Genomic DNA, 14,711 nt, shown 5'->3' with positions numbered 1-14,711 from the left:
TACAATTTTAAAAATATTACAATACATTCACAGATTTCACAACACACTGTGTGCCCTCAGCCCCCTACTCCACCACTACCACATATCTACAGTACTAAATCCATGTGTATGTATAGTGTGTATGCTTCACAGGGCACCCTCATAGATATCATAATATAATAATAATAATATATGCCATTTAGCAGACGCTTTTATCCAAAGCGACTTACAGTCATGTGTGCATACATTCTACGTATGGGTGGTCCCGGGGATACCCACTACCCTGGCGTTACAAGCGCCATGCTCTACCAACTGAGCTACAGAAGGACCACATCCTAACCAACTTGCCCTTTAAATACACCTCTGCTGTCTTCAACCAAGATCTCAGCGATCACTGCCTCATTGCCTGCATCCGTAATGGGTCAGCGGTCAAATGACCTCCACTCATCACTGTCAAACGCTCCCTGAAACACTTCAGCGAGCAAGCCTTTCTAATCTACCTGGCCGGGGTATCCTGGAAGGATATTGATCTCATCCCGTCAGTAGAGGATGCCTGGTTATTCTTTAAAAATGCCTTCCTAACCATTTTAAATAAGCATGCCCCATTCAATAAATTTAAAACCAGGAACAGATATAGCCCTTGGTTCTCCCCAGACCTGACTGCCCCTAACCAACAGAAAAACATCCTATGGCGTTCTGCATTAGCATCGAACAGCCCCCTGCTTTTCAGGGAAGCTAGAAACCAATATACAGAGGCAGTTAGAAAAGCCAAGGCTAGCTTTTTCAAGCAGACATTGGCTTCCTGCAGCACTAACTGAAAAAAGTTCTGGGACACTGTAAAGTCCATGGAGAATAAGAACACCTCCTCCCAGCTGCCCACTGCACTGAAGATAGGAAACACTGTCACCACTGATAAATCCACTATAATTGAGAATTTCAATAAGCATTTTTCTATGGCTGGCCATGCTTTCCAGCTGGCTACCCCTACCCCGGTCAACAGCACTGCACCCCCCACAGCAACTCGCCCAAGCCTTCCCCATTTCAAAACAAACAGATTACCGACCATTTCGAATCTCACCATACCCTCTCTGCTATGCAATCTGGTTTCAGAGCTGGTCATGGGTGCACCTCAGCCACGCTCAAGGTCCTAAACGATATCTTAACCGCCATCGGTTAATAAGAAACATTACTATGCAGCCGTATTCATTGATCTGGCCAAGGCTTTTGACTCTGTCAATCACCACATCCTCATCGGCAGGACTCGACAGCCTTGGTTTCTCAAATGATTGCCTGCCTGGTTCACCAACTACTTCTCTGATAGAGTTCAGTGTGTCAAATCGCAGGGTCTGTTGTCCGGACCTCTCGCAGTCTCTATGGGGGTGCCACAGGGTTCAATTCTTGGACCTACTCTCTTCTCTGTATACATCAATGATGTCGCTCTTGCTGCTGGTGAGTCTCTGATCCACCTCTATGCAGACGACACCATTCTGTATACTTCTGGCCCTTCTTTGGACACTGTGTTAACCCTCCAGGCAAGATTCAATGCCATACAACTCTCCTTCCGTGGTCTCCAATTGCTCTTAAATACAAGTAAAACTAAATGCATGCTCTTCAACCGATCGCTGCCTGCGCCTGCCCGCCTGTCCAACATTACTACTCTGGACGGCTCTGACAACTACAAATACCTAGGTGTCTGGTTAGACTGTAAGCTCTCCTTCCAGACCCACATCAAACATCTCCAATCCAAAGTTAAATCTAGAATTGGCTTCCTATTTCGCAAAAAAGCATCCTTCACTCATGCTGCCAAATATACCCTTGTAAAACTGACCATCCTACCAATCCTCGACTTCGGCGATGTCATTTACAAAATAGCCTCCAATACCGTACTCTAATATATAATAATAATATATATGCCATTTAGCAGACGCTTTTATCCAAAGCGACTTACAGTCATGTGTGCATACATTCTACAAACTGGATGCAGTCTATCACAGTGCCATCCGTTTTGTCACCGAAGCCCCTTATACCACCCACCACTGCGGCCTGTATGCTCTAGTCGGCTGGCCCTCGCTACATATTCGTCGCCAGACCCACTGGCTCCAGGTCATCTATAAGTCTATGCTAGGTAAAGCTCTGCCTTACCTCAGCTCACTGGTCACGATAACAACACCCACCCGTAGCACATGCTCCAGCAGGTATATCACACTGATCATCCCCAAAGCCAACACCTCCATTGGCCGCCTTTCCTTCCAGTTTTCTGCTGCCAATGACTGGAACGAATTGCAAAAATCGCTGAAGCTGGAGACTTATATTTCCCTGGCTAACTTTAAACATCAGCTATTTGAGCAGCTAACCGATCGCTGCAGCTGTACATAGCCCATCTGTAAATAGCCCACCCAATCTAACAACCTAATCTAACAATCTAACAACCCCATATTATTCTTATTTACTTTTCTGCTCTTTTGCACACCAGTATTTCTACTTGCACATCACCATCTATCACTCCAGTGTTAATTTGCTAAATTGTAACTACTTCGCTACTACGGCCTATTTATTGCCTTACCTCATGCCATTTGCACACACACGGTACATAGACTTTCTTTTTTCCCTGTTGTGTTGACTGTATGCTTGTTTATTCCATGTGTAACTGTGTTTGTGTCACACTGCTTTGCTTTATCTTGGCCAGGTCGCAGTTGTAAATGAGAACTTGTTCTCAACTAGCCTACCTGGTTAAATAAAGGTGAAATAAAAACAAAATAAATAAATGCATGCCGCAGGCATATCTGTGTCAGATGGTTACAGCGTCTGCTATACAGATAGAGGCTAATTCATACATTTTCAATCAGTATATTTTGTATAAAGAGAAGCATTATGTTGGTAGATTATAGAAGTAACTCTGGTAGGCCTGAAACAAACTTCTTCACCTCAAGTTCAACTGATGGAGTGAGTTGGAGTGCAGGGATGCAATGCCTTCATATCATAGGCCTGCAGTAGCTAAAGCTTAAGACACCATACCAAACCTTCACAAACTATTCTAAACTTTATTAGGGTAATATCAAAAGTAAGTCAAGCCATTGTAAGGAAAATAAGAGCAAAAGAAAAAATAACAAATGTAAACCAGGGAAAAAAAACACTACTCTCCCGTGCCCAATCCTCCACAAAGCAAAAAACATTGTTTTGGACCACCTCCACCCGGTAAATATCGATCTGTCCCTTAGACAGTGCTAGCTACGCAACTAGAGATCCTGGTTCGAGTCCAGGCTGTCACAGCCGGCCGCAACCGGGAGTGCGGTGCAAAATGGGTTAGGGGGAGGGTTTGGCCGGCAGGGATGGTCTTGTCCCATCGCGCTCTAGCGACTCCTGTGGAGGGCCGGGCACAATGCACTCTGACACGGTCGCCAGGCGTATGGTGTTTCCTCTGACACATTGGTGCGGCTGGGTTAAGCGGGCGTTGTGTCAAGAAGCAGTGTGGCTTGGCTGTGTTTCGGAGGACGCATGGCTCTCGACCTTCGCCTCTCCCCAGTCCGTAGGGGAGTTGCAGTGATGAGACAAGACTGTAAATACCAATTTGATACTATGAAATTGGGGATAAAAGGATTCAAAAAAATAAATGCAATAAAATTAAATTCAGTGATTGCCGAAATGATTCAGCAATCATGATTTGAAAAACAGTTTCCATTGTAATTTGTCACAATAACGGAAGTTCTACATATGAAAAATCCACCCGTCTAACAGATAAAAACTTGATATTTTGAAGATGTCTCCTATATTTGCTGTTTCAATACACGTCGTAATTTGTTGCATCATTGCTTTTGTCAAATAAACCTGGGTCAAGGGAAACCTGCCTACTGATATCAACCCAAATGAACAAGGTCACATATGTACACTTAGCCTACATCTCAGGTCGAATGAAGCAGCACCATTGAGATAGGAGTTTGATGACTGACTGATCTAAAAATCAACCAGAGACAATTGTGAAATGCTCCAAGGTTTTATTGGTTTAATACAGCATATTAATTCCAGTATGTTATTACCAGAAGCAACATTAGCTTCTCTATATCTTTGTGTCGATATCGATTTCAATATTTCACATGAAATAAATTATGAATACAGCATTTACACAAAAAATATAAATGATTGCAAAACATTATGTAAAGCAAGCAAGTAAATCTGACAAACAAGATATCACACCAAATGAAGTTACATAGAAAACCAGTCTCAAACTGAATACATTAATTTGGGTGCAATGAGGGATTAACAGATGATGTAACATGCCACAGAGAGTTTGAGTGAGGCTGGGATAGCAATACATGACATTTCCACAGAGTTATCCAGCACAGATATAGAAGCTTATAAGATCCCACTGCTCCCACATTGAATAGCAGTGACAACACACACTTTCCAAAAAGACACTCCTAAGCCATCCTTTTCATTTTTAAATTTAACCTTTATTTAACTAGGCAAGTCAGTTAAGAACAAATTCTTATTTAGAATGACGACCTACCCCGGCTAAACCCAAACGACGCTGGGCCAATTGTGCGCCGCCCTTTGAGACTCCCAATCACGGTCGATTGTGATACAGCCCAGGATTGAACCAGGGTTTGTAGTGATGCCTCTAGCACTGAGATGCAGTGCCTTAGACTGCTGAGCCACTCGGGAGCCCTATCCTTTTCCTAGCCCAGATTAAAAGGTAAATGTAATAAGAGTTTAGACTCTAAGCATACAAGGGTGAAAAAAAAAAAATCATAGGCAATATTCAGAAAACCCTGAATGACAAATGCATCTCCTGTCATCCAAATGAGAAATCAATTCCCCATCAATTCCCCAGAAACAAAACAAAAATTGCAAAGTAACTGGACCCCTTATATAAACATTGTAGAAAGCAAAATAAAAAGGGAACTTAAAGCGGCTCCTATCGACAAGATGTCGTAGAGGGTCAGAACCCAAATTAATGTTATGTTACCTTGTTCAACCTGTTATTTCGGTCTTCTTCCCTTATCTACCTGCGGACATTGCACCTCGACCCTCTCTCCCCTATGGGATCTACTGACTCAGGAAGGGAAATGGTATGGAGAAGGAGGTAGGGTAAAGGATCAGTATCAGGGGTCAGCATAATGTCCACCTCTGTGACACCGCCATAGCACAGGGACTTCCTGTCCATCAGGGAGTCTCAGCCTCCTCTGGACCAACCAACAGCAGGATCTCGTGACTGAGGATGAATGTAAAGAAGTAGATACAGAGGTCAGCGAAGACGTCGCCCATCTTCTTGTAGGTGTCCATGGAGCGGTTGATGACCTCAGCAGGGATACCAGACAACAGGAGCGCGGCAGTCAGCACTGTAGTTTGCATCTTCTTCTCAACCTGGTGGATGACGGAAAGTTTTTACACGTGTATGTATGCACAATACACAGGTTATGACCATATATGCCTGACCCATTTGGTATACACTATATATACAAAAGTATGTAAAAACCCCTTTCAAAATTTGTGAATTCTGCCATTTCAGCACACCCGTTTCTGACAGGTGTATAAATCGAGCACAGCAATAGAATCTCCAAAGACAAACATTGGCAGTAGAATGGCCTTACTGAGGAGCTCAGTGACTTTCTATGTGGCACCGCCATAGGATGCCACCTTTTCAACAAGGCAGTTCGTCAAATTTCTGCCCTGCAAAAGCTGCCCCGGTTAACTAGAAGTGCTGTTATTGTGAAGTGGAACCGTCTAGGAGCAACAACGGCTCAGCCGCGAAGTGGTAGGCCACACAAGCTCACAGAAAGGAACTGCCGAGTGCTGAAGCTCGTAAAAACCGTCTGTCCTGGGTTGCAAAACTCACTACTGAGTTCCAAACTGCCTCTGGAAGCAACGTCAGCACACTAACTGTTCGTTGGGAGCGTCATGAGATGTGTTTCCATGGCCGAGCAGCCTACAAGCCTAAAATCACCATGCGCAATGCCAAGTATCGGCTGAAGTGGTGTAAAGCTAGCTGCCATTGGATTGATGAATCACGTTTCACCATCTGGCAGTCCAACGGATGAATCTGGGTTTGGCGGAGAACGCTACCTGCCCCAACTCCCAAGATTAGGCTGGCAATCATATAGTGCCTATAAGAACATCCAATAGTCAAAGGTATATGAAATACAAATGGTAGAGAGAGAGAAATAATCCTATAATTACTATAATAACTACAACCTAAAACTTCTAACTTGGAAATTGAAGACTCAAGTTAAGGAACCACCAGCTTTCATATGTTCTGAGCAAGGAACTTAAACATTAGCTTTCTTACGTGGCACATATTGCACTTTTACTTTCTTCTCCAACACTTTGTTTTTGCATTATTTAAACCAAATAGAACATGTTTAATTATTTATTATTTATTCGAGACTAAATAGATTTTATTTATGTTTTATATTAGGTTAACAATACTGAATGAACACTATTTTGTAATTGTCATTATTACAAATATGTACATATAAAAATTGTTCTGCTTTTTTTGGTCGTCCAATAATCGGTATCGGTGCTGAAAAATCATAATTGGTCGACCTCTAGTCCCAATGTAGTGGAAAACCTTCCCAGAAGAGTGGAGGATATTATAGCAGGAAAGGGAGGACCAACTCCATATGAATGCCTATGATTTTGGAATTAGATGTTCGAAGAGCACATCAATGAGAGCTGTGGCAAGAAGGTTTGCCGTGTCTGTCAGTGGTGTCCAGAGCATGGAGGCGCTACCAGGAGACAGGCCAGTACATCAGGAGACATGGAGGATGTGGGAGGGCAACAACCCAGTAGCAGGACCACTACCTCTGCCTTTGTGCAAGGAGGAGCAGGAGGAGCACTGCAAAATGACCTCCAGCAGGCCACAAATGTGCATGTGTCTGCTCAAACGGTCAGAAACAGACTCCATGGGGGTGGTATAGGAGGGCCCGACGTCCACAGGTGGGGGTTGTGCTTACAGCCCAACACCGTGCAGGACGTTTGGCATTTGTCAGAGAACACCAATATTAGCAAATTCACCACTGGTGCCCTGTGCTCTTCACAGATGAAAGCAGGTTCACACTGAGCACGTGTGACAGACGTGACAGTCTGGAGATGCCGTGGAGAACGTTCTGCTGCCTGCAACATCCTCCAGCATGACCGGTTTGGCAGTGGGTCAGTCGTGGTGTGGCATTTCTTTGGGGGGCCGCACAGCCCTCCATGTGCTCGCCAGAGGTAGCCTGACTGCCATTAGGTACCAAGATGAGATCCTCAGACCCCTTGTGAGACCATATGCTGGTGCGGTTGGCCCTGGGTTCCTCCTAATGCAAGACAATGCTAGACCTCATGTGGCTGGAGTGTGTCAGCAGTTCCTGCAAGAGGAAGGCATTGATGCTATGGACTGGCCCGCCCGTTCCCCAGACCTGAATCCAATTGAGCACATCTGGGACATCATGTCTCGCTCCATCCACCAACGCCACGTTGCACCACAGACTGGCCAGGAGTTGGCGGATGCTTTAGTCCAGGTCTGGGAGGAGATCCCTCAGGAGACCATCCGCCACCTCATCAGGAGCATGCCCAGGTGTTGTAGGGAGGTCATACAGGCACGTGGAGGCCACACACACTACTGAGCCTCATTTTGACTTAAGGACATTACATCAAAGTTGGATCAGACTGTAGTGTGGTTTTCCACTTTAATTTTGAGTGTGACTCCAAATCCAGACCTCCATGGGTTGATAAATTTGATTTCCATTGATAATTTTTGTGTGATTTTGTTGTCAGCACATTCAACTATGTAAAGAAAAAAGTATTTAAGAATATTTCATTCAGATCTAGGATGTGTTATTTTAGTATTCCCTTTATTTTTTTGAGCAGTGTATTAATGCCAAAAGATGAAGCGGTATCTCTTACCTTTGGAAAATATTTGTACAACCCCATGTATGCCAGTTCGAGGGTGAGGAATGGTGCGAATATGGACTGCAAAAGGGAAGAGTAGCCTAGTTAATGAACTGCTTCAACAGATCCTTACTCTCATATTACCATAGATACTGCATAATCTAAAACAGAGTAAGTCAGTGGTATTAAACTAAATCAAAGCTCTCAAGGGAAGAGACAACACTTTTCTGATCAGACTCACCAGATACTTGCAGACAAAAACCCTGACAAAGATAGCAAGGAGGACACTGCCAACAAGCCTGAAGAGCCTGAAGGAGTCCAACTCATCTGGGTCAGAGCTAGCTGCCTCCTGGGCTTGTTTCTCATTGGCCAGTTGGCCTCTGAGCTTCATGGCATCATCAAAGCGGGACAGGTACTTCTGCAACCCTCTGCGTGGGGATCCGGAGTGGCTGGGCTCATCAGCTGCTAGCTGGGCCTCTCCGCGCGGCCTCTGACGGACGCCCGGTGTCACATCCTTGTCCACACCGCCACCCAGCACCTCGCTGGTGTCTGGCAGGGGATATCCTGGGAGATCACTGTGGGGGTGGCTGCTGCCTACTGCCTCTGGGAGGAATGGAGACAGCCTGGGGGAGGGGTATGTTGACCACGAGTCGCTCCTGTCCAAGTCCAGATGGAACATGGGTGCCGTAACACTTCTGGATGATCCTGTTGGGACAAGGTCGGGATTGACATGACATTGTCAGTGTAACGGATTAGGCTAACTTCATTTATATGTGATATCCATATATAGAATCTCTATGGTCATATATTGAATGCAAATTGGTAAGCTAGTTAGATAATACAGAAGAGCGCTGAATTGTCATGACTACAGCACATTTCACACTGATGTTTATTTTCAAGCGCACTGCATCATGGTTGAATAGCAGTGTGTGGGTAAAATCAACAGGGAAGCCAAGCCAGGAAAAAAGCCTTAATACAACCTGGTTTGTGATAATTGCTCTAGAACAATAAGAAGAAAGTGGCAGAATAAATTGAACCATACCTTCATTTAATCACAAAACCAGAGAGCAACACTGCCCTATAAAAAAGGCAGTAACTGCTCATAGCGTGGAATTGAGAAAAATTACTTTTATTTACCTTGGTTTCATAGTAACCTTATGCAGTTCCTGCTAACATGACCCCCCCCCCATTTTCTCCAAGACACAATAGAGGTAGGAAACTTGTCCACATAATTAAGCATTTATTTAATGTAGCAAAAATTACATTAACTCATTTTTGACCAAATGAGCAGTTACTGCCTTTTTGCTTGGTAGGGCAGAACATGTTTCTGGTGAAGTCCACAAAACATATCGCATGTAACAAACAGTTACATGACCTACAGCATGGTCAAGCAAGTTCGGAGTTTTTGTTGTCCTAGGTTATCTGGCTAAAATGCTTGCTTGCTAGCCTAACTTCTTTTCATGGACAACGATGAGCCAGGCGAGCTAGTTAACATTAGCCTACTAAACCTAGCTACATATTGAACTTCCATCCTCTCAGGCCAGGGGCACAACAATGTATGAATTTATGGTTGGATCAGAATCTCCGTTATAACCATTGGCCAGTATGGAGAACTAAGTAAAACCCCAAGTCCAAATCTACATGCATGGCTAATTTAGGAAAAATACAATAAAAGCTAGCTACCCACTGGAGGACAATAACACAACGAGATGCAACAATTCAAGTTCTGTCAATGAGGTTTGCCTTCTGATGTGATGTGATTGGTGTGAATCCAAATCCAATCTGGCTTCCCTTGACACGTGTTTTTGGTGCACCAGGAACATTCACAGTTGAGCTCATTGATTGGCTATTATTTTATAAATTATTTGTATAAATGCAATAAATTCCACAAATTAACTTTTAACAAGGCACACCTGTTAATTGAAATGCATTCCAAGTGACTACCTTATGAAGCTGGTTGAGAGAATGCCAAGAGTGTGCAAAGTTGTCATCAAGGCAAAGTGTGGCTACTTTGAAGAATCTCAAATATAAAATATATTTTGATTTGTTTCACACTTTTTTGGTTACTACATGATTCCATGTGTTATTTCATAGTTTTGATGTCTTCACTATTGTTCTACAATGTAGAAAATAGTAAAAAATAAAGAAACCCTTGAATGAGTAGGTGTGTCCAAACTTTTGACTGGTACTTTTGAGACGAGAGAGGTGCCGTTTCGTTCGCTCGGATGCTTTCTCTGGTGAGATACATTCAGCCTATTGTGAATTGAGAGACAAAAATATCAATCATTTAGTATGTTTTTTTCTTGGTACATTGGGGGAAGCCTGGCTTCCCTTGGAATCCATAAATACATGCCACGGGTTCATAGTAGCTAGCAGACTGTAGAAGGGTAATGTGAATTTTTGACCAACCTTCTCAATGAGAGAAGATTTGAAATTGTCAAGATGGCAGCGTAAACATTGTTTGGTTACTTCATGGAGCCAAAACATTTTAATTTAATAACAGAGCATTTTCTAAATGCAAACGAATCCCCTGCAACTAAACATGGAAGTTTAGAATATATTAGGCAGATTTCCATTGACCTACATTTAATTCTAAATGCCTACTGCTTGCAAAACCTATTTAAAAAAAACATCTAATAATGTTTCTATACAGGACAAGGATTGTCCTGATTTTCAAGAATGGCTGCTGAATTGCTTCGCCTTGCTTTTATGGCTGGCAAGTTTCACCATCCAATTATTTCAGATCTACAGGAGTGCAAGTTTCACCATATGACAGTTGTGGCTACATCATGGCACAGACCGTGGCGATACTTTGGAACATGATCATTATTAGAATATGGCAAATATTGGAAGAGAATTGTGCCAAGGAGATGGCTGCCGTTTTACATTCCTGTAACCAATTGTAATATTGTGTATGTTTTTTTTTGCAACTTATTTCATACATAATGTTTCTGCCACTGTGATGAGCGATTACTCATCCCGTACTGGAGGGATACTTTTTCTTCAACGAGTTGGACGGGAAGGATTTACTTCAGATGCCCGACAAGGCCCTCATCCCCGTCATTCGCAGCAGAAAGAGATTGAGGTATCGAGAACGAAGGTCCGGGTGCCTTGTAAGGATCGGTTGCCAAAAGAGGGTAATCTACCTTTACCATCGGCCCTATTAGCCAACGTACAATCAATCGATAATAAAATAGCCAAACTACAATCACGTATATCCTACCAACGGGACATTAAAAACTGTAATATCTTATGTTTCACCGAGTAGTGGCTGAACGACGACACGAAAAACATACAGGGTTTTAAGCTTTTCGGCAGGATAGAACAGCAGCCTCTGGTAAGACAAGGGTTGGCGGTCTATCTATATTTGTAAACAACAGCTGGTGCACGAAATCTAAGGAAGTCTCGAGGTTTTGCTCGCCTGAGGTAAAGTATCTCATGACAAGCTGTAGACCACACTATTTATCAAGAGAGTTCTGTATTTTTTGTGGTTGTCTAAATACCACCACAAACCGGTGCTGGCACAAAGACTGCACTCAATGAGCTGTATACGGCCATAAGCAAACAGGAAAACACTTAGCCTGTGACGGCGCACCTAGTGGCCGGGGACTTTAATGCAGGGAAACTAAATCCGTTTCACCTCATTTCTACCAGCATGTTAAATGGGCAACCAGAGGGAAAAATAAAACTCTTGACCTCACCCTCTTCTATACCAGGCGGTGTCAGAGGAAGGCCCTAAGACTCCTAGACGTGGACTGTCCCCAAGCCATACGACTCTTGAACAGCTTACAGGTTACCCAGACCACTCTTTTATGCTACTGCTACTCTGTTAATTATCTATGCATAGTCACTTGAATAACTCTACCTACATGTACATATTACCTCAATTGCCTCGACTAACCGGTGCCTCCGCACTCTGACTCTGTACCGGTACCCCCTGTATTTTGCTATTGTTATTTTACTGCTGCTGTTTAATTATGTTACTTTTATTTTGTATATTTTTACTTAACAATTTCTTAACTTCTTAATTAAGGGCTTGTAAGCATTTCACTGTAAGGTCTACACCTGTTGTATTCGGCGCAAGTGACAAATAAAATGTGATTTATTAGTCAGTTACTGCATTCTATCCATGCTGGCTTTGGCAGGCTACCAGAGACATGAAACAGATGTGGGAGGGTTGTCGCAAATTTACCTATATTGGTAATGGAAGCACTTCAACCACTACATTTGTATGAGACAATATATTACAAAAAAATGTAAAGGTGTGACTTCATTACATCCAGGTGTTTTTATAGACACAACATAGGGTGCATATCCATTTTAACTATCTATTTTCTATGCAAACTTTATAAATGGTCCAACTCAATGAGTTATTAAAACATTTAAATGCACCCCCCTCCCCAATGTAAAAAATATTTTCACACAAGCCTCTCCTTGTATTGTAAAATAAATTACATTAATTTCAATTAACAATAACCTGCTGTAGTGACCCTGTGTTAATAAACATGCCACTCCAGCATGCTTTTGTGACAGTCGAAGCCACGCAGGCCTACAGGCAAGAAGGTTGAGGTTTCGCCCACCAACACAGACAAGTTCACTCTCCTGTTTCATTACACTACAATCAGAGCTGGCTGCAGACAATGATCAGCTTGGAGGAAATCAGATCTCGACAAACAGAAAACACATCCCTCCCTACCTTGTAGGCTTGCCCAGTATCGAAGGCTTGGTTTGACAATCTCCGAATGTCATTAAACGTTTGGTGTTGTCTCTTTCCATTCATCAATTGGCCACTGCACAGTTCAGATTGATTTTATTTGTCAGTTTAAAAAAATACATATATTCACAAAAAGTGACCGGGATTGCACAATAAAAATCAGGGGACTAATTTGCGGTCCCCATTTTTACGTAAATATATATACAATTACATAGATACAGACACATTGCAGACAGACAAAAAAATGCCCAACCTCCAGATGAGAATGGGGCCTATGCAAAATGCAAAAGGGGGCCTATGCAAAAGGAAACAGCTTAGGCCTAACCCCAGATATAGAGATATGTAAAAGGAAGGGAAGCTTAACCTGACCCCAGATATATAGAGATATGTAAAGGAATAGAAGTTTAGGCTTAACCCCAGATTTTATATAGATATGCAAAAGGAAGGGAAGCTTTAACCCCAGATATATAGAGATATGTAAAGGAATAGAAGTTTAGGCTTAACCCCAGAGATAGAGATATGTATTAAAGGAATCCAGCTTTGGCTTAGGCCTAACCCCAGATATATAGAAATATGTAAAGGAATATAAGTTTAGGCTTAACCCCAGATATATAGATATGCAAAAAAAGGAAGGGAAGCTTAGGCCTAACCCCAGATATATAGAGATATGTAAAGGAATAGAAGTTTAGGCTTAACCCCAGATATATAGATATGCAAAAGGAAGGGAAGCTTAGGCTAACCCCAGATATATAGAGATATGTAAAGGAATAGAAGTTTAGGCTTAACCCCAGATATATAAAGATATGTAAAGGAAACAAAGTTTTGGCCTAACTCCAGATATATAGAGATATGTAAAGGAATAGAAGTTTAGGCTTAACCCCAGATATATAGATATGTAAAAGGGAAGCTTAGGCCTAACCCCAGATATATAGAGATATGTAAAGGAATAGAAGTTTAGGCTTAACCCCAGATATATAGATATGTAAAAGGAAGGGAAGCTTAGGCCTAACCCCAGATATATAGAGATATGTAAAGGAATAGAAGTTTAGGCTTAACCCCAGATATATAGAATATGTAAAGGAATAGACAATAAAAGTTTAGGCCTAACCCCAGATATATAGAGATATGTAAAAGGAAGGGAAGTTTTAGGCCTAACCCCAGATATATAGAGATATGTAAAGGAATAGAAGTTTAGGCTTAACCCCAGAGATAGAGATATGTAAAAGGAAGGGAAGCTTAGGCCTAACCCCAGATATATAGAGATATGTAAAGGAATAGAAGTTTAGGCCTAACCCCAGATATATAGATATGTAAAAGGAAGGGAAGCTTAGGCCTAATCCCAGATATATAGAGATATGTAAAGGAATAGAAGTTTTAACCCCAGATATATAGATATGTAAAGGAATAGAAGTTTAGGCTTAACCCCAGAGATAGAGATATGTAAAGGAAGAGAAAAGGAAACAGAAAAGGAAGAAAAGTTTCGGTCTAACCCCAGAGATAGAGGTATGCTGGTGGCATGCTACGACACTCACAGTAAATTTCGATCTGTCCCTTAGGTTTCTGGCTTTCAAGGGGGTTTTCTAAGCCACTGTGCTTCTGCATTGCTTGCTCTTTTGGGTTTTGGGATGTGTTACTGTATAAGCACTTTGTGACAACTACCAATGTAAAAAAGGCTTTATAAAAAAACATGATTGATTGATCTAAAAACGCCTATCAGCCAGCTGGAAAAGAGTAACGATCTGACTGTCCATTGAAGCTAGCTGCAAGCTAATATAAGCCATCAAGCTAAACAATTCGCTTGTCTCATCAGCGAGCAAACCATTGACCACCACTTAGGTTTTCCTTACCGTCGTTTTCAGTTTCAGCTTTGGTGAAACCCACAATTCTGTTCATTCTGTCTTCAGAATTCATGAGCAATTTTCGTCTCCGAATTTCTGCTCTTCTTTGCGCAGAAGAAAGACAGGGTCTCTCTTCTGGTGTATTTAGACTAGTGTCATCTGAACACTGCATGGTTTCAGAAATATTACGATTATTTCATATACAAGACACAATATTCTAATCCTGTAGACAAATTCTTAGATTATTGCATTTTACTGCAGCCGGATACAACAGAATGGGGCCTGCCTTTATTGTCTGTGTAGCGCGCACGTTG

The 14,711-nt window shown here is 42.3% G+C and overlaps 1 protein-coding gene across 1 annotated transcript; it reads right to left on the bottom strand.

The window, feature by feature from the left end:
* Nucleotides 1-3,951: 3,951 nt before the first annotated feature.
* LOC118396315 (guided entry of tail-anchored proteins factor CAMLG-like) lies at nucleotides 3,952-14,711 on the bottom strand. The gene is made up of 4 exons (XM_035790434.2): nucleotides 14,407-14,711; nucleotides 8,087-8,550; nucleotides 7,861-7,926; nucleotides 3,952-5,340 (listed from the first exon to the last, which is right to left on the bottom strand). The coding sequence occupies exons 1-4, from the start codon at nucleotides 14,567-14,569 to the stop codon at nucleotides 5,140-5,142; spliced, it is 894 nt and encodes a 297-aa protein (XP_035646327.1). The 5' UTR covers nucleotides 14,570-14,711; the 3' UTR covers nucleotides 3,952-5,139.

Source organism: Oncorhynchus keta, chromosome 17 (genome assembly GCF_023373465.1).
Source record: "Oncorhynchus keta strain PuntledgeMale-10-30-2019 chromosome 17, Oket_V2, whole genome shotgun sequence".
NCBI lineage: Eukaryota > Metazoa > Chordata > Actinopteri > Salmoniformes > Salmonidae > Oncorhynchus > Oncorhynchus keta.
This window is presented reverse-complemented; position numbering and strand designations above follow the sequence as displayed.